Consider the following 22,134-nt stretch of genomic DNA (forward strand, 5'->3'; position numbering starts at 1 on the left):
GGGACGACTTTCTTGAAAGATAGTTCATTCAATTACATGAAATCAACCCCAACTCAAGAATATCCGTCACAAAAAAATCATAACATGTGATCTGTCTTTAAAAAGACAACCACATGCAATGGTGACAGTCAAATTCTGGCGCTAGAGATTCCATAGTAAATCAAGAGGGAAAACCAGGAAAAAACCTGGTGATACTATCCCGACATCGTAAGTATTAGGTCTTACTTTAGTTTACTTTAAAAACTTATACCAAATTCCGACCTTAATATGTACACATAGTAGGAAAAATGAAAGATTACCCATGAGCGATCATGTTAAACACATCTTTTCTATGTTCCAGAAGTAATGAACCAGTGCCAATAATATGTATAAGAACAGTTTATATAATATTATTACATGTATTTGCGCTGGCCATTTTTTTTGTGACACGGTGACAGGAAAATACAGCGTGTTTTATATGTTCGTTCATGTGTAATCTTTCATTTTCCTACTATATGTTATTTTAAATTATAAATAATATTAATAATACATAGATATATAAACAATATAGTCCGAGTAATGAAGCTTAAAATAAGACAAAACCTCGCAATTTTTACAGAATTGATCGATTTCCTTGAAAATTTGAGAATAAGTAGTGGATAGTCCAAGGATCAAAATCTATATGATGTCGAAGGGCGCTTTTACCTTGGGGGTTGTTGCCACCCCATCTCGGGGGTGGACATTTTTTATTATATTTGAATCACAAAAGTTGGTAAAAATGTTCATTGTAAGCAAAAGGCGTTCTATAAATTTTTTTGATAAAATTGATAGTTTTCGATTTATCTGCTATCGAAAGTGTTAATTTTATATCGAAAAAATCATTGTTTTTAATAAGTTTTCTGCTAATAACTCCAAAAATTTTTGTTTTATCAAAACAGCTTTACTTAACAAAAATGTACCTTTTGAAAAAATAAACAAAACCGTTTTTTTTAATTTTTTTTTGACCAAGAGTAATCGGGCTATACTTTATTATGTTGGCTCTTTGGAGCCGCGTCAAATGCTAAATATTGTAGTTTCTAAGTCAAACACGGGAAAACTATGCATTTTTGAGGACAACTTCATCATCATCTTGGTGCTACAGCCCTTAGAGGGCCTCGACCTTCTCAAGCTTTCTACGCCATTCTGTTCTGTCCCTTGCTTGCATTTTCCAGTTGCCGACTCCGATCTTCTCGGCATCCTGTGTTACCCCGTCCATCCACCTCAGCTTTGGTCTACCCCGTCTTCTCATTCCCACGGGTTGCGCTGTTAGAATCTTTTTTATCATGTTCGATTCAGGGGCTCAGGCTACATGTCCTGCCCACTGCAGGCGGTTTCGCTTAATTATAGTGTATATATAGTTGTATAGTTGTATAGTTGTAGATATTCTGAAGTTCAAAGTTATATCTACGCCTCCATATTCCGTTTTCACAGACCGCTCCGAATATCTTACGTAGCACCTTTCTTTCAAAAATCGACAGAGCGGATTCATCTGTTTTAGTTAGCGTTTGAGCACAACTTGGTTAAACTAATTTAAAGTACATAAAAACATCTATCTCCAGAAATAAAAAAGAAGTCTCTAGCTCAAAAATTAAGTGACTTATAATAAAAAGAATGTCAATCCCTATTTTTTTCAGCGAAAAGGTGATCGCAAGCAACCCCCTAATCACCACCCTAATTAAAATTCGTCATTGACCTTATTCGTTTTTTTTATTTATGTATTATTAATAGGTTCTAGAAGTTTGACCGGCTTAGAATGATTAGTTAAAAAAAAGGAGTTAAAAGCGAATAACGAAATTTTGTGGTTTGAAAAAAAAATGGCATTTTCTTCAGAATAGCAAGATTAGCATCAGAGATACGAAAAAATGTTTAAATATAAAATTGTAGAGTATTTAATTGTTAAGAAACTGGTTTGCAGAAATTTTTTCTACGTCAGAAATTGAGTGAGCTATTGATAATTAAAACTTGTTAAAACATGTAAAAACCATCTTGGCTAACCCTTTCAAATTCACCTCTTTTTGCGACTGATGATTTAAAAAGATTTAATAATAATAAGCTTATAAACCTTGTAAAAGCCTCCGAAATTATTTTTTACTAAACTTTCTTAGATAAAAAATAAAAAAGTTACGGTTAAAAAAATCAATATATTTTTTTGAAAAAAAAAAGGAGAAATCCAATTGGAAGCATAATAATGTAAGTTAGCTGTGTTTTTAGTCATTCTCCTTATTCATTCTTATTTATTTGTGTATTATTAATAGATTTCAGAAGTTTATCTCGCTTAGAATGATCAGTTTTTAAAACACTGGAGTTAAAAGCGAATAACGACTTTTTTGTAGTTTGGTAAAAAATTTCATTTTCTTCAGAATAGAAAGATTAGCATCAAAGATACAAAAAAATGTTTCAATATAAATTATAATTTATTTAATTCCCAACAACTGGGTTTTAAAAAAATTTTTCTACGACAAAAATTGAGTGAATCGTAAATGAGTGTCTCGAAAAACGTTGATCTTTTCTATACAAAACTAACGCTTTCGATAGCGAATAAATCGCAAACTATTAATTTTATCAAAAAAATGTATAGAACATTTTTTGCTTAGAATGAATGCTTTTATCAACTTTTGCGGTCAAAATATAATAAAAAATTTTCACCCCCGAGATGGGGTGGCAACCACCCCCATGGTAAAAGCGCCTTTCGGAATCATATATACTTTGATCCTTGGACTATCCACTACTTATTCTCAAATTTTCAAGCAAATCGATCCATTCTGTAAAAATTGCGAGGTGAAAAGCTTCGGTTCCTGGCCTAAAAATAAATATAAAATATGTAATAACTCGATATGTTATTGACTTACTAATCCTTTTTTTCTTTCTATTGACCTCCTCTTTTAGTATGGGTAACCATATAAAATAAGTATATGACATAGAAGTCAATAACATATCGAGTTAATACATATTTTATATTTTAGTATTGTTTATATATCTATGTATTATTAATATTATTTATAATTTAAAATAACATATGTACATATTAAGGTAAGAAGTTGGTATAAGTTTTGAGAGTAAACTAAAGCAAGACCTAATACTTACGACGTCTGGATAGTATCACCAGGTTTTTTCCTGGTTTTTCCTCGTGATTTACTATGGAATCTCTAGCGCGAGAATTTTACTGTCACCATTGCATGTGGTTGTCTTTTTAAAGACAGATCACATGCTATGATTTTTTTGTGACGGATATTCTTGAGTTGGGTTGATTTCATGTAATCGAATGAACTATCTTTTAGTAAAGTCGGCCCAGGAACGCAACTCATAAATATTGGCAATATCATTTTAAAGTCTTCTACTTTAAAATGTATAATATATGTCTGAATGGCCGATATAAATGAGTCAGATTAAATAAATTATTAGAAGAATTTTTTTACTAAGCAACAACATTTTTGTTTAATTCATTAATATTTTTTGTATTTTTACAACGACACCCGATTTGGGCGTCGAAACGTTAATAAAATCATTTTTTAGTAAAATTGTGGCTTATTTCCCATCAAAACTAGTTAATCGCCAAAATGCCACAAGAAAATAGCTTCAGAATAACATGAAGAAAACGAACACGGAAATATTGCGAGAAATGGGTAAAGAATGCGAAATAATAAATACACTAAAAATAAGAAATTTTAAAAATCTGCTACACGTCATGAGGGGGCAGCGATATGTAATGCTAAGACATAATACCGGGAAAGATAAGAGGCGGAAGGAGTATAGTAAGAAGTAGAGTATCATGGTTGAAACATTTATGGGACTGGTTTAAATGCAGTTCTATAGAACTCTTTAGAGCAGCGGTAGATAGAGTAAAGATAGCGATGATGATATCCAACCTCCGATTAGGAGACGGCACTTAAAGAAGAAGAATTTTTTACTTCAAGTTGCTTTAATAATTTAAAAAATTCACCGAACCCACTGCAGGAAATATAGAAATTTTAGTTACACACACTATATCCAGATGGTGGCTTTCAATCTTAGAGTAAAAAACAACTTTTTCAGAGTTATTGTGTCTTAAATATTCTTAAGTTATTATCTAGTAAAGGGTTCACAATTTTGTGAAATGTTTAGATACAAATTTCATTTAATTAATATTAATTTAAGTAATTTAACTAATTTATTGTAAATACTCTAGATTAGCTCATTATGTTGTTCTCAACCTTTTAACTCTTCTTCTTCTTCTTCTTCTTCTTCTTCTTCTTCTTCTTCTTCTTCTTCTTCTTCTTCTTCTTCTTCTGGCATGATAACCCTGGATGGGTCTTTGCCTGTCTGGCTATATCCTTTCATTCATATTTCTCTTGTGCCCTTCTACTCCATTGTCTTATATTCATGGTTTTCGGATCGTCTTCCACGTCATTTCACCATCTCGTCCTTCTTTTTTTTACCTTCCTCCCGGCTTCAACCGGATATCATCAATCTTTTATTAGCATATTTTGTACGATTTCCACTGAAAATACGACTTTTTATCGTATTGTATTTTTTTAAGTGGAATTTAAACTTTTTAATTATGCGACTTTGTTTAAACATATATTTGATATATTAAAACTCTTAAGGTAGCCAAAAGGGAAGAAATATTAGATGAAATCGAAGAAAAGCTTGTGCCCCCGAAATCTTTCTTCGATGTATCGGAACCAGCAGTAGAAGACAAATACAAACTACCAGCTGCCATGTGGGAACAGGTTATAGAAAAAGCTCCAGCTAGAAAAATAATGGAACTTTTACTTCAAGCTTATCCTTTAGCTGTTGTTAAGAAGTAAGTAGATGTTTTCTTTGTTTTCTTGGTTTTCACAATAATTTAGGATAATGCCCTTCTGTCTTCAAAATTTAGCTACCTTTTTTATAAAAACCCAAAGATATTTAACGTTTTTTATCTTCCCAAACTCATTCTCCCCAATATTTAACCTTGTAACTAACTGTATTTTTTCTTAAGCATATTAGCTATTTTGTTTTATTTTGATTTCTTGCTAAACCGCTTGTAACGTATGATTATTCTGTTTGAATGGGGTAGCTTAATAAATGACTAAAGTTTTACAGAAATAGGCTAGCTGGAAATTGAAGAGACTAAACAGTAGGGCTCAGGGAAGGATCAGGCCGTATTTGCACGCCCTAGTAAGACGGTACCTACTGAAATACTTGAATGATAAAGAAAATAAATTAATATAAGGAGTAATGACAAGAAGAGAACTATTGACCAAGAAGATATTCAGAAGTAGTGTTGAGCGCCAGGGAAGAATTGAATAAATTCTTCTCCACGTGACCTATATTGCTGTACCTAACTAATACTATTAATAGATACTATTAAAATGATAGGATAATAAAACATATAAGTATGTACAACCACATTTAATAAAAAAAATACCTATAAACCCTATATACAATTTTATACACTAGCTAAATATCCGACGTACTATGGTAGTACACTCCTGTCGATAATGCAGGTTTTACAGTATGAAAAAACTAATATATGTAATGAATTTATTCTACTAAGGAAGTGATTTGATCTAAATATGCATGTACAAACTAATTATTACTGTAGAATACAAGATTGGCTGACAATCCCGTATCTGATCGTAAGTGACAACCTGACAATATCTGGTGAATGGAATAAATATTATTGAGTAGGAAATAAACCCTTCGATAGTGTGCACAGTATCGTCCCAGATAGTTTACAATCCTGAGATTATTTTAAATACCTGATACAATCATGAAAATGAAATATAAAATTCGTTGACAAAAAAAAATTATTGAATATTATAAAGATAATAGGGTTTAAGAAGGTGAATTTATATTATTATTAAGGTTATGTATTTGAGTTATTGAAAAAAATTGAAAATTGAAAACTATTATTTAAAAGGATTGAAAATTCAAATTTTATTATAAAAACCTGGCGTTTCTACAAAAGTAGGCCTGTGGCTTCTCCAAAATCCTGGTGAGGTTGATGATGAGAGAGCCAGGTACGTATCCTCCGATCTTCCCAATCCTCGGGAGGTAAGGAACAGCAACACAGAGTATTGACGAGGAGGTACTTGCTAGTGTCGATAGAACTTAGTGTCTATTCCAGAAACGAGAAAAAAAAACATCCAAAACTCTTCCAATCCAAACCCAAAATAATACCAAAATGATTGTTTATTCCATAAATAAATGAAGCATCCAAATGTGACTTAAATTTTGTTATAGTCTCCCTCCAGTGGCTAAAAGAACAGAAAACCTTCTATTAGCTGGTTTTCCTTAAGTATCTAAGAAACAGGGCCTCTATAAAAAGGTGTTTCACCTTATCAGAACTTGACAGAGAAAAAACTACGGAAAAAGTGAGGTTTGATGTATATGTTTTCATTGACCTTGATTCTTCTTGACTGGAAAAAGCCTTTTTAAACGAATATAAGGAAGTATTTGGACAAAAAAAATGTGGATCTTGTAATCAAAGATTACTATATGGAGTTAAATACATGATAGAATGAAAATTATCATTGATTTTCAATTTATTTGAGAGTGAAAATGTAGTTCTAAGAATATTTTTTCCTGTGAGTGTATATTAGAAGTATTGAAAAAGTGATAATTAAAGAATAGCAATGCTTTTCATATGATCTAAATATGGTATTAAAAATAATTTAGATGGTTATTTTTTCTTAGCATGAAAAAGAAATGGCAAACCATAGTTAAGTGATATTTTTTTTTCATACATACCCATTGTTTTCTTCAAAAAATATTGGAACCAAAAACTCTTCACAACCCCAAACAAAAAAATAAAAACTTCCTCCAACGTAAATTAATCTTCTTATAACTTATTTCAACCAAAAGGTAAATTCTTACAATGGCCACCGGAGGACTTCTTGATCGGACAAGAACGAAAATTCAAGTGAAGTGCCAGCCGCTATGGCCGATATGACATACACCCCTGCCGGATATCGTCATTGCCAACTGCTAGACTCTAATCTACCAGATATTACCAACTTTATCGTCTATCAACTGCAACCTCTAATACGAGTGCTTGTAAAGTTGGTTGCATACCTAGTTCCCATCGGAATAACATTTTAGTAACGATAGTAGTAACTCATCGTTACATTCCCCCATTACTTGTAAGAAAAAAAAATTGATCCTATGATCAATCTTTTTTTTTATTATGCATATACATATATATACTCATATAGATACTCCATACAAGTATCCACAGAGAAAAAATCACACGCTGTGGGATCCAACACAGGCGTGACCAAACCAAATTTCTAAAATATAATACGAACCTACGAATACTTCACTACTCTAAACTAACCTACCGTAGGACATCGTCCAAACTCTAGATATATATCCTAAAGACCAAGTTGTGTTGAAGTTGATTCAGTAGATTTCTATAAAACCCCAAATTATAGTCAACAAGAACACCATAACAACAATATTCGAATAGAAAACTCAATATAACCTATACGACGACTAACTTACACTTACAGCTGACTCGATCGATCATACCTAACCGCAAATTATGAGTCATGTAAATGGAGTTGTCTTAATGCCCGATATATCTCATATGGTACCAACATACATACTTCAGGTTTATTATAACCCTTTACTAAATTCCATAATTTAGAAAAATTCTATTCTCAAAAAAGTCAAGTGGGACGAGTAGTACAAAATTGTTCTATCGATGGACAACAGATTTAAATAGAGCATATCCAAAGTGAACAATCAGTAGAAATCTCGTAGCCAGTTCCAAAAAGCTAAAACATAGACCATAGTATAAACCAAAATAAATATAAGAGTTATGTATTGACAAGAAAAGAAATTATTGTAGCAAGCCTTTTATCCTAAATTGATCCGACTGTGGACAATAGATTTATATGGAAGCATATCCAAGGTGGAACAATCAGGCAGATTTAATTAAGCAACGCTACAACCTAACACTCAATGTGCTAATAATGATTACATATTGGGTAATATGACCCTCACTCAACTGATCATCAGATTTGTATCAGATGCAACGGGAGGTCTACCTAATTAAATGGTGGACATAACAGAAGTTAGCTTACTCTGGGATTCTCTAACTATAGCTATAGCTACAACAAATTTATGGGAATAGCCAGAAAAAGCTAACCAATATTTCGGAATCATCTCTCATGAAATACTTCAAGAAGTCACATATTATTAACTCTTATAAATAAATCCAATTAAGTAAATACTGGAGAACAAGTAAATCAATTTCTAAAGAAACTGCAGATTAAGGAAATGTTCCCAAGTCACGCACAGACAACAGGACGTTGATCCTGATTCTAATTCACATACAAACAAAAATAATGAGTTTTCAGGAAAGCTGATGCTCGAACACAATAATCCCTTGGTGTAGGCAAAAGCTACCATATTTCCATAGGACTGATATCCAAGAAGTTACCATTATTATCAGAACAATAAATTGATAAAACTAAAGGAGAGTAAGTATACAATAGACAGACAAGTTTAAGACTAAGTCTCTATAGAATGATCATAAACTGAACATGGAATAAGAATGCCTAGTGCATGATTAAAATGATGATTAAACATTCTATCATAAAAATTCAGCATCTGAACTAATTAAGGTATGACCCAGGACTAGGCAACTGTGAGCCAGGAAATCCGTCTCCTATCATGTGCACAGTTGATAAGTAATACAAGTTTCGAACCCACGTATTTGCATAGCCAAGCTAGGCAAACCATTTTCCTAAGAAATATTCAATACGGTACATAACGAAATGGCTTCATAGTCTTTATCATAAATTTTTATCTCAATTAACTTAATTAAATTTTGACCAATGAAGTATAACTTTGGAATCACACTGTATACTCAAATTGCCTTTACCAAAACAAATATCATGATGACTTCTTTAGACCACAATAAGCTAATGTACCAAGGAATCATACTAAGCATTGGAATAACTTTCCAGTAGAAACTACAAAATTAAACACAACACCAGATAAACATAATCTAAACCTATTTTGTAGATACACTAATCTACAAGTGATGACATATATAAGCATAATTACATACAAGGTGTTACAGTTCCATACCAGTTCAATAATAAGCCAAATTAAGCTAAATCTCAATAATAACTAATGACATCTAACATACATAGAATATGGAAAGCTAGAAAAATTACTATAATAGATAAAACATAGAGTACCTATCTGGTGACTAAAATCAAAATCCAATCGTTAACCTATTCATTGAACAATCGAGTATTTCTAAAATTTAGAAAGAGGAATTAACTTGATCAATATTGTTAAGTTAATCTTCTTCTTCTGACGACGAAGATGCTAAGTCGTTGACAGTATTATCTGGTAGTAAGTCCTTTATATGAAATCGACCAAGTTTCCTGTTGGACGAACTATCTTTTAGTTCATATATTAAAGGAGAGATTACTTTACTGACAACACATGGGACATATTTCTGACAAAATTTGGCAGAAATAGCATCACCTTTGCTTGACTTAACAAAATTACGTTTTAATACCCGATCACCAACAAAGAATCGCAAATCTCTTTTCCTCAAATTGTATTGACTCTGTGACTTAAGGTAAGAAGATTTTAACTTCTTCCTGATGTCTGCAAATATTGGGGGTAAAGTCTGAAGATCATCTAAACGATGGAGTTTCTCAGAGGTCTGAGGGAGATTCGTGGAATTGTCCGAAATTAAACCAAAATAATCACCAGACAAAGCAATATTTCTACCAAAATTCAAATAAGCTGGAGAACATTGAGTAACTTCATGGACCGAAGTTCTTATGGCTTGAGCTATTGAGTGAATATACTGGTCCCAAGCTCTGTGATCTGGATAAGTGTATGATCTAAGGGCTGTTACAATACTGCGGTTCACTCGCTCACTATGATTAGCTTGCGGATGGTATGCAGCATTATAAAAGATCTTCTGAACTTTGTATTTAGTTAGAAGGTTTTTAAAAGCCTTAGACACAAATTGAGGACCATTGTCACAAGAAACAATTTGTGGAACACCAAACAACAAAAAGACTTGCTCCTCCAAATATTTCACAATAGCAGGGACAGTGGCATTACGAAGAGGAAAAACTAGTGGAAATTTAGTAAAGTAGTCCACAACCACCAAACAATAGGTATAGCCATTGTAACTACGAGGATATGGTCCAATCAGATCCATGGATATCATCTGCCATGGGAAGTCAATGTTCCTAAAAGTACCCATTAATCCAGCTTGTGGCATAGTACTTGGCTTGCAAGTAGCACAAACTCTACATCTAGAAATATATTTCTTGATATAGTTGCGCATGCCAGGCCAATAATATAATTCTGCTATCCTACTAAATGTTTTATAAGAACCAAAATGACCAGATGTCACATTATCATGAAATGTACGAAGAATTTCATCCCGGTTTGCTGTTGGGACAACAATCTTCCAATCAGACATATTAGACAAAGCTTCCACTGAACTAACGACATGCTTATAAAGAATATTATTCTCTACTTTAAAATCAGGGTACTGATCAGGTGCTTGAGTAACCTTTTCTAACATTTTTTGATACCATGTATCCGGAACTAAAGTGGATAAGTCAAGAAGATTGACATCAAACGTTCGAGACAAAGCATCGGCTACTACAACACCATTTGCCTTACGATGGACGATATTATAATCAAAGGCTGACAACTTACAAATCCATCGAGACAAACGTTGGGATGGGTTACGCATAGAATGCATCCAGAGTAAAGAACTATGATCAGTAATAAGGGTACACTTACGACCTTCCAAATAGTAACGGAAAGCCTCCAAGCCGTGAATAATAGCAAGGAGTTCACGCTCGGTAGTGGAATAATTTTTCTGGGCCTTATTGAGCTTCTTACTAGTATATGCTATGGGGTGTTCAGAACCATCTTTCATCTGAAAGAGTACACCACCTGAGGCGGTATTTGAACAATCAGTCATGAGGTAGAAATGTTCACTGAAATCAGGTGAAGTCATGACCGGAGCACTCGTAAGAGCTTCTTTAATACGATGAAAAGCATCGTCGGCTTCAGGAGTCCAGGTGATAGTCTGGCCCTTTTTCCTATTCTTAAGGAGGTCAGTAAGAGGTGATAATAAAGTAGAATAAGAAGGCACAAATCGACGATAGTATCCACACATGCCCAAGATCCTACGTAGTTGTGTAGTAGTTTTAGGAATGGGGAAGTCCTTAATAGCGGTTACTTTATCAGGGTCTGTTCTCAAACCTTGATGATCAACAACATATCCTAGAAATTTCAAATTAGGACGACAAAAATTACATTTCTCTAAATTAACAGTGAGATTAGCCTCTTTAAGGCGTGAAAATAATTTCTCCAATATTTCAATATGTGAAGAAAAATCAGGAGTAACAACTATGATGTCGTCTAAATAATAGAATACGAATGGTTCGAGTTGGGGACCAATAACCAAGTCCATTAAACGACACATTGTTTGCGGAGCTGAAACTAGACCGAAAGGCATTGTGACAAATTGAAATAACCCTTTACCACTGACAGCGAAAGCAGTATACTTCTTACTCTCTTCGCTTAACGGAATTTGTAAGAAAGCTTTGGATAAATCGATCGAAGAGATATATTTGGCATTCTGAAGTTTGCTCAGAATTATATCTATCCGAGGGATGGGATAAGCATCTCGATTAGTAGTGATACTATTAAGTTTGCGACCATCAAAGCATACTCGGAATGATCCATCCTTCTTCTTTGTCATCCATAACGGCGAACAAAATGACGACGTCGACTTTTCGATAATGTTTAAAGAGAGCATCGAATCAATTTCTTTACTTAAATCTGCTTGCCATGCTTGAGGTATGGGATATTGATATTGTCTGAAAGGAGTTGAAGTGTTCACTTCGATCGTATGAGATATTAAATGTGTACGGCCTAATCTATCTTTGGAAGAGATAGAAGAAAATTTAGAGATAATATTCTCTAACTGGTTTTGTTCTAAGCTAGACAAACTAGAAAACTCACGAATGGCACTTACAGTTGCGACATTAAAGGAAGATATAAACAACGAAAAATCTGAGCAATTTAGTGTACTATTAAATGCATTCAAGAAATCCATGCCAAGAATTATAGAATTTTTAACTGAAGGTATAACATAAAATGTAACCATTTTCCGAATATTGGCAACTACGATTTCTGTGTCAAATTTACCTGTAATTGACTGGATAGCACCATCCGCAGTAGAGACTTGTAAAGAAGAAATAGACATAACATTAATATCAGTATTTTCTAATAATTTCAGCGAATACGAACCTATTAGAGAAATGTTCGAGCCACTATCTAATAGAGCTAAACAAGATTGTCCTAAAATTTCAATTTCAAGATAAGGTCGGTTATCATTATGTTTCCTAACTAATAACGAATTTATATCAAAATCCAAAATCTCTGATTTATTTTCAAAATTATCTGGTATTAACATAGACATATTATTATTATTTACAAACGTACAACCTGGTATAGAATTTGGAACTGTCTCCTCGTCTTGATTATGCTTATTACTAAAATTCCAGTTTAAGACTGGAGGGGATAATCTACGATCAAGCGAACCGCACGAGTCAACTGAAGTGTTACTAACAATTACTTTTTCCCTGATTTCGGTTTGCGTGCTGGTCTCCGGTTGGAAGTGTTTCTTCCTTCCTGAGAGGTGTTCGAGCTGCTGGCGGGTATTGGACCTGAAGCTTCGTCTACAGCTGCGGTCATGTTCCCTGATGGGGCTGCTGTTTGAGGAACGCTCAGGGTACGAGCCTCTGCATGCTCGTTTCCCGAACACTTAAAACAGTTACGTTTAAGCGTATTTTCTCTACCACAACCGTGGCAGAAAATCCGTGTTTGGGGTCTGGTACAATCCCGAAATGCGTGACCAACAACCTGACAATTCCAGCAAGACAAAGAATAAGTAGTCACAGACACATTCGGTGTATGGGGTCTAGATTGCCAAGAACGATTTCTCGAGGAGTAAGAGTTAAATCCAGCACCAGAATTAGGTGTTGTAGGAGGATGAAAAGACCAGGATAGAGTTTCCTCTAACCGTTTACACTTATCTGTCAGGTCTTCGATAGTGTCTATATCAACAAGTGCCAATTGGGCATGGTAAAAAGGTAGCAAACATTTTAAAATTATCTTAATTTTTGCATTATCTGTTAAAGGAGTATCTAAACGGCTACACATACCCAACATAGTGTTAATAAACATAGTCACTGATTCTCCAGGTTTCTGCTTGCGGTTCTTGATCTCGTCTAAGAGATCAGTTTGGAAAGAATAAGGCAGAAAATCGGATTTTAGTTTCTGAGCCAAACCAGTCCAAGTGGTAAAGCTACCACGGTTGTTCATAAACCACGTAAAAGCATGGCCTGTAAATAATTCGGCAGAAGCCGAAAAAAGATCTTCCTCACTCACACCTCTCGAAACACGAAGACATTCTACCCTATCTAAAAATGAAATTACTTGGTCATAATGACCTTCACCAGAAAACGAAACTCCCCACTTATGTACCTGCACAGGCTTGGGATGTAACAAGGAATTAGAGGCTTGAACTGAAGAAACAGGAGTGGACGTGGCTAGAGGATTTACTCGAGAATCGAGTTCACCTTCTAGACTGAGAATCCTAATGGACATAGAGCGTTTGTAAAGTTGTTGCTCCTCATCTGAGCAACATAATAAGTGGACACGACCAGAGATATGAGCAAGACCTGAAATGTATCTAGAATACATGCTATCATGGACAGTCCCTCTAAAATTATTTATCTTTTGCGTAAGATCCTCTAGTGTCTCATTTATTCCCTGTTGTTGTTCCAGGAAAGGAATAGCTGCAGCTGAAATCTGACGGAAACTCCTATTTCCTTGCTCCTGTTTAAGAGCACCACGCAATAGACTGCGTTTTCTATCACATTTAGCAGCTTCTTCCACCTCTATTTCCCTTATCCTCAGCTCATAATCTAACTCCCTAACTAACAAATGTTCTGGCTGAAAGGTACACATGGTAGTAGGAAAAATTTAGTAACAATAAACCCAACCCAACAACGACAAACCGAACCCACCCCAACAACTAACGACCCAATTAACCGACAATCTACTAAGCGAGCTGCTCAACCAACGAGCTGCTAAACTAACGACCTAACAAACCGACAAACCAAATATAACCGAGATATATATTTGGGGTAGATATTTAAAATAATTTAAGTAAATGTTTAAACGAAAATGTATATAAAAAAATGAAAACTTTATAAATTATATATAGGTATGGTAAGCAAAAATTTAGCTAACTGTAGTATATTGTGGCTGAACCTAAATCAAAAGTAGTAATGTACCTAGATATCAAAAAAAATAAATCATTCAAAATTTTTCAAAATAAATATCCAGGTATCACCAAACCGACCAGACCGAAATGTCAACCAATACACCTGTTCAAATATTATCCTACTCACGATTTACAATTATTATTTTAAATAAATTAAAATAGTACCAATACAGCAATATAAGTGCACTAGTGTATTTTCCAAATAACGTACAAAAGGAATCAAAAATGTATCTCTATATAATTACAAAATATACAACAATAGACCAGAAAGATACTTACTAGAAAAATTTACAATAAGCAACAAAATAAAGAAAGGTACTGTCTTACTGAAAGTCGGGCCCCACGTTGGGCGCCAATTGTAACGTATGATTATTCTGTTTGAATGGGGTAGCTTAATAAATGACTAAAGTTTTACAGAAATAGGCTAGCTGGAAATTGAAGAGACTAAACAGTAGGGCTCAGGGAAGGATCAGGCCGTATTTGCACGCCCTAGTAAGACGGTACCTACTGAAATACTTGAATGATAAAGAAAATAAATTAATATAAGGAGTAATGACAAGAAGAGAACTATTGACCAAGAAGATATTCAGAAGTAGTGTTGAGCGCCAGGGAAGAATTGAATAAATTCTTCTCCACGTGACCTATATTGCTGTACCTAACTAATACTATTAATAGATACTATTAAAATGATAGGATAATAAAACATATAAGTATGTACAACCACATTTAATAAAAAAAATACCTATAAACCCTATATACAATTTTATACACTAGCTAAATATCCGACGTACTATGGTAGTACACTCCTGTCGATAATGCAAGTTTTACAGTATGAAAAAACTAATATATGTAATGAATTTATTCTACTAAGGAAGTGATTTGATCTAAATATGCATGTACAAACTAATTATTACTGTAGAATACAAGATTGACTGACAATCCCGTATCTGATCGTAAGTGACAACCTGACAATATCTGGTGAATGGAATAAATATTATTGAGTAGGAAATAAACCCTTCGATAGTGTGCACAGTATCGTCCCAGATAGTTTACAATCCTGAGATTATTTTAAATACCTGATACAATCATGAAAATGAAATATAAAATTCGTTGACAAAAAAAAATTATTGAATATTATAAAGATAATAGGGTTTAAGAAGGTGAATTTATATTATTATTAAGGTTATGTATTTGAGTTATTGAAAAAAATTGAAAATTGAAAACTATTATTTAAAAGGATTGAAAATTCAAATTTTATTATAAAAACCTGGCGTTTCTACAAAAGTAGGCCTGTGGCTTCTCCAAAATCCTGGTGAGGTTGATGATGAGAGAGCCAGGTACGTATCCTCCGATCTTCCCAATCCTCGGGAGGTAAGGAACAGCAACACAGAGTATTGACGAGGAGGTACTTGCTAGTGTCGATAGAACTTAGTGTCTATTCCAGAAACGAGAAAAAAAAACATCCAAAACTCTTCCAATCCAAACCCAAAATAATACCAAAATGATTGTTTATTCCATAAATAAATGAAGCATCCAAATGTGACTTAAATTTTGTTATAGTCTCCCTCCAGTGGCTAAAAGAACAGAAAACCTTCTATTAGCTGGTTTTCCTTAAGTATCTAAGAAACAGGGCCTCTATAAAAAGGTGTTTCACCTTATCAGAACTTGACAGAGAAAAAACTACGGAAAAAGTGAGGTTTGATGTATATGTTTTCATTGACCTTGATTCTTCTTGACTGGAAAAAGCCTTTTTAAACGAATATAAGGAAGTATTTGGACAAAAAAAATGTGGATCTTGTAATCAAAGATTACTATATGGAGTTAAATACATGATAGAATGAAAATTATCATTGATTTTCAATTTATTTGAGAGTGAAAATGTAGTTCTAAGAATATTTTTTCCTGTGAGTGTATATTAGAAGTATTGAAAAAGTGATAATTAAAGAATAGCAATGCTTTTCATATGATCTAAATATGGTATTAAAAATAATTTAGATGGTTATTTTTTCTTAGCATGAAAAAGAAATGGCAAACCATAGTTAAGTGATATTTTTTTTTCATACATACCCATTGTTTTCTTCAAAAAATATTGGAACCAAAAACTCTTCACAACCCCAAACAAAAAAATAAAAACTTCCTCCAACGTAAATTAATCTTCTTATAACTTATTTCAACCAAAAGGTAAATTCTTACAATGGCCACCGGAGGACTTCTTGATCGGACAAGAACGAAAATTCAAGTGAAGTGCCAGCCGCTATGGCCGATATGACATACACCCCTGCCGGATATCGTCATTGCCAACTGCTAGACTCTAATCTACCAGATATTACCAACTTTATCGTCTATCAACTGCAACCTCTAATACGAGTGCTTGTAAAGTTGGTTGCATACCTAGTTCCCATCGGAATAACATTTTAGTAACGATAGTAGTAACTCATCGTTACACGCTCTTGGATGCTTCCTTGCACAACTTTGCAAATTCTTCTGTAAACTGTTTAGGTATCTGCTAATCAAAAGTATATTATGTCGCAGCGTACGACACAAGTTGCGACGTCAATGTTATAGTTGTATCTTTCATTTCGATAGCTCTTAGGCTAAGGCTCCACGGGCTACAAATTTACGCTAGCAGTAGCCGTAAAACGAACTTAAGGTTCCGCGGAACGGAATAGGAAAATAGCCGAACTGAACCGACCACAGGACTTGTTGTTTCTTCTACAGCGACATTAGATAGTTGACAGAGAGTCGCCCTGTCGTACTCCAGTTGCTATTTGTATATTTTTGGCGATGCCGTCATCAGGGCCGTGACTACGAGGTTAGGGGTCCCGGGGTAAGGGTGATCTGGGGCCCCTTTCCGGGGGGTCTGGGGGTTTACCACCCAGCGGAAGGCGGGGTCCGGAAAAATGTTTGATATGTAACCCCTTGAAAACGCATTTTAATGGATTCTATGACTGAAGTTACTTGAACCTACATATTGCTATTTTAGTTGACCAACACAAAAAAATTTTGAAATCACCTTATTTTTTATTCGCTTTAAAAAATTTAAAAGAAAAACAACAAAATGAACAGATAGGAAAACAAAATGAGATATTATAATGAAACAATAAAAAGAAAATTTCTTTTCCATTCTTTCCATTCAACCGAATGGAAAAATATGAAGATATGAAGGTTTATTTAGAGAAAATGCAGGAAGAGGTAAATCAGATTGCTGAGGAGATACAGAAAATTGAAAAGGTGGAAGAAAAATTCAAGAATGCGGTAAAATTCGATATGGAAAAGTGGAAGAAAACTTGACGGAGATAGGAAAATGTCAAAAAGGAGGAGACCGTCGGAAAGTAATTGTATACAGCTCTAATGAGAGCAGAATCCTATTTGACGAGGATGTTAGAAAACGATATCCGGTACCTTCAGCAGTGACACTCTCGAAGGCGAATACCGTCTCTGCTGTTAGATTTATTATGCTGTGGTACTGGTAGGGCTGATATCAATGTGCTCATTCCATCTTACCCTTACTTTTCTTCTGAATATATGATACCATGTGGTTCCGTTCACGTACAAAGTTGTGGTCTGGGGTAAATTGGTTAAAAAAAAGTAGCTGGGACCGGGGCCGCTCCTCAGAATTTCCTCAGTAACAATTTATATCTTTACGAAAGGTCTCGGGGACCAGCTTAGCCCGGGCCCCTCTTCCAATGGCATTTTAGGTTTTATTACGCCAAAATAACTAGTCTCCTAAGTATTAATTTAAATTTTTATGCTAAGGTATCGGGAGCCCCAGCTCAGCCCAGGCCTCAGCAGCCCTTCTACGGGTTTTGTTCCAATTGCATTTTAGTCGAAAATACTAATTTCTCCAATGAAAAATTAAAACTTTATGTTCAGTTTTAGAGTGCCTATGTAAGGTCTTTTGAAAATTGTGTCATTTGAAAATATTTCGTTGAGATCGGCTTTTAAAATACATATTTTTATTTTCCTCGTTAAACTCGGTCAATGCACGGTCAAAAAAGGGGCACCTGCGGGGACTCCTTGGTCGGGGGCCCCGGAGCACTGCCGCGGTTGCCCCAATGGTAGTTACGGCCCTGTCCGTCATCTGTTATTATTGCTGCTTGAGAATACTAATGGTAATCCAGATCTGCAGATTTTTAAAGTTGAAATTAGTTGATTAATTATTAAAGAAGCTGATCGATTTGACTATTTGAGTAAGCTGATCTAATAAAATTAAGTGGTGAAAGAAGGAGGCAGTCAAAAGATTCGTTTCATATATTTCTTTTTCTTATAATGTTTTTGTTTAGATATGTTATATACTTGGGAGATTACAAAGAACAAATAGCACAGCGAATGCAGCGCAGACACGAAAATGTGGTTAGTCAAATGAAGAAGGAACTGAGAAAAGAGGGAGAAAAGATGAAGCTGACGGCAGAGGTAACTATTTATTTTTCTGTTTGTAGTTATTATTAAAAATTAATGTTTTTAATAGAGATGGACGAGTCGAGATTTAGACGATAATAGAATTAGCAGAGTCGTCTCGGTCTCAGTCTCTTTTCGTTTCGATCTCGTCTCAGTCTCGGTGCGAGACCAAATATTTGTCTCGTATCGGTCTCGTCTCGGTCTCGGTGTAATAATAAACTAAAATAAGCTCCATATGTATTTAAGATTACTTAAAAATCTATGATGCACTTTGAGAACTCCAGCGAGAATATACCTACTCTTTCATCAGTAATCGTATCGTTTAATTTATTAATTGCTATGTTGGAAGAAATTTCTTTTGAAATTGACAAGCATGCACAAGGAGATACTTGTGAAGAAATTATGATTTTAGCCTTACAAACAGATAAATAATAGTTATTAAAGTATTACCGTAAAATCCATTGGATGTATTGTATCTCTTCGATTTTAGACTCACGTCATATGTTGGAGACTTTTGATTTAACTCAATGGGACCGAGATCTAAAAAACCAATCGCTTGCACAGTTTTTAGATCTGTTTTAAAGATTACAATATTAAAAAAAAACTAAGCTAATCATAATGATAAAAAAAAAGAAGGAAGAAGATGAAAAAAAAGGAAGATAAAGATCTGATCGATTTTGATTGTTTGTATGCCAAAAGTCTTATATGGTAGGGGAGCCCAAGCGAGGATTTTTGCAGTTACTCGAGCGCGTCAGAAAATCCCATGGGGAGAAACCTTGTACCCTGTAAATGTACCCCTACCATAAATTGGATCTTAATACAGGGGGGTTCGTTAAGGGGGTCCGAAAAAAAAATCTATCCTTAGAAAAACTCGAAATCGTCACATCAAGGATAAGGTAAGTTAAAAGTATATGCAGAGCAATGTATACAGTGCGTCCATAAAGTAACGCATAAATTCATTATTTCGTAAACCGGCGACTTTTAGGAAAAATCCGAAACAGGTCGATCTTTATTTTTAAATTACGATTTTTTGGCATATATATATATATATATATATATATATATATATATATATATATATATATATATATATATATATATATATATATTCTATAACACTATAAAACAGTGTTGAAATTATCGGGAATTGCGGTCTGTGGCTTAGATTGAAACTACATTTAATTCTGTTGAATTCGATATTTCGATGAGTATTTATTAATTTTTCATCTTCATCAGGAACAAACTACAAAATTAACTAACAGTTAGGTACAAACATAATATTACAATGATATAACTTACGAATTGTTGTAGGTATGTTATATAAAGCAATTTAACTTAGCGAGCTCGCAAACCAAATACAACACATACGATAAAATACATACGTAAAATGTTGCACATTTATTTCATAATAGCGTACATCTGTTTATTCTCAACAGAGATAACGTCGCATGCACACATTTTATATAATGTAGAATACAGGAGCGTGCTATAATTTTGGAACTTCAGTAAGTATATCAAATATCAGTATTTGAAATGTCTTCAAGCGAAGAAGACGTTATTGTAGCTTGGCAATTTTTAAGAAGACGTCAGAGAAAAAAATGGGTTCAGCATGTTCATGCTACACTATTGTTGTTAATATTTTTGGATAATCCTCTGCAACGACTCTATTTACCTCCCAAGGGTAATACTCTGATGAATTTTGACTTGAGGTTGAACATATTAACTTATTTACTTTTAGGACATAATATGCAAATCGGACAGGTCGATTTTTAAAACAATCATAGTATATTCGTGTGACAGTCATAACTAAGATTTTTTTGAATCGGAAAGTACATCATGTAACACCTCATTTAAAAGCTTTTAAAATACTGATTACAAAAATATACAATACTTGCGCAAAATTTCGGTCCAATACTTTTTAAATGGATTCATTTTTTTTTAATCCTGAGAAAACTAATAAGAATTTTTGAAAAATTTAAATGTGCATGCACTCGTAATTAGTGACTAGTTCAAGCCTCAACTACAACCCCTTCAAAAATAAGCACTTCCAACCGGTGAAACTTACCATATAAACAATAATATAAGTATACACGAGTAAAGCAACTTATGAAGTGGTAATGATTAATTTCACTGAGGATGCTAATTAGGGGGTGATTTTCACAATTTTTTTACCAAAAAAGGAAGGGACCAACGTTATTTTGAGCGTAACTTGCTTACTTTTGCTACTAAAACAAAATTAAAGTTGTTTTTAAACAATTTAAAAAAGTTTTAATGAGTTTTTCCCAAAAAGTGCTTTATTTTTTGGTTATTTCACGTTGAAATATTCGATTTGAAATTTGGCGAGTATCAATGTATTTTTCATTACTTATAACTCTTCTTTTACTAGGTAATCTCATAACTAAACCATTTTTTTCACTTTTTTATGGGATATATTTTTGCTAAGAGTGTTTTTTTTTTCGATAAAATACTTACTTTTTGAGTTAGTTGCAAGAAACCGTCTGAAAATGTGTTTTTTATGAACATATCTACTCGCAAATAACTCGAAAATTTTAATTTAGTGAAAAAATGCTATAAAACAAAAGTTGCTTAGAATTAGTTAGTTTATCCATTTCCGGTCTTATTTTGAGCGTATATTTTTTCACTCGCGAGAAGGGATGAAGCTGGGCCCCCATGCTACCTACATAATATGTATATGCCAAATTTCATGCCAATTTAAGCGGATCTTTAAAAGTTATAGGTTTTGCATTATTTTACCGTCAGCGAACGGACTATCAATTGCCCATAAACTTTAAAAATATCGCTTAGAAAGAAATATGAAAATAAACATGGAGAAAATAAAGATAATGGTCATGGGAAATGAGGATACTCAAGTAAATATAGAGATAAATAACCAAAAACTAGAACAAGTAACAACATATACATAAATACCTGGGTATGAAAATAGAAAATGGAGGAAGATCAGAAGAAGAAGTCAACGAAAGGATAACCATGACTCCAGAATGTACTACAGCTTAAACAGAGCATTCATTGGAAAGAAAGAAGTAAGCAGCAGGACGAAGATGGGGGTATATAAAATGATCTTCAGGCCGATTCTCACCTATACTACTGAGAGCTGGGTGCTAACACAATCATCGAAAAATAGAATAAACTCAATGGACATGAAGTACCCATGAAAAGTAAAAGGAATTACAAGACGCGATAGAATAAGAAACAGCATTGTAACAGAAGAACTACAAGTCGAACCAAAAACACAAATACTAGATAAGAACAAGCTTAAATCCTTTTGGCTTTTGTGTAGAATGAACGACAATAGACAAGTAAAACGCGTATGGGAGGCAAAAGTACACAAAACAAGAGAGGAAAACGGAGACCAAAGAAAACCTGGAACGATG

The 22,134-nt window shown here is 33.9% G+C and overlaps 1 protein-coding gene and 1 long non-coding RNA gene across 3 annotated transcripts in view; one reads left to right on the top strand and one right to left on the bottom strand.

The window, feature by feature from the left end:
• Positions 1 to 22,134, top strand: part of LOC114345139 (uncharacterized) — a 149,651-nt gene that overhangs the window by 77,012 nt on the left and 50,505 nt on the right. Inside the window, exons 6-7 of the mRNA XM_050659777.1 lie at positions 4,602 to 4,801; positions 18,628 to 18,757. Coding sequence (XP_050515734.1) covers positions 4,602 to 4,801; positions 18,628 to 18,757 — 330 coding nt within the window. The remainder of the gene's footprint in view (positions 1 to 4,601; positions 4,802 to 18,627; positions 18,758 to 22,134) is intronic.
• On the bottom strand, positions 5,377 to 16,783 carry LOC126890660 (uncharacterized). 2 transcript variants are annotated; one of them, XR_007700401.1, is made up of 2 exons: positions 16,412 to 16,783; positions 5,377 to 6,239 (listed from the first exon to the last, which is right to left on the bottom strand). It is a non-coding gene; the product is annotated as an uncharacterized LOC126890660 (long non-coding RNA). The 2 variants fall into 2 exon arrangements; XR_007700400.1 differs by lacking the exon at positions 16,412 to 16,783 and adding an exon at positions 6,733 to 7,338.

This window comes from Diabrotica virgifera, chromosome 8, assembly GCF_917563875.1.
Source record: "Diabrotica virgifera virgifera chromosome 8, PGI_DIABVI_V3a".
NCBI classification, from domain to species: Eukaryota; Metazoa; Arthropoda; class Insecta; order Coleoptera; family Chrysomelidae; genus Diabrotica; species Diabrotica virgifera.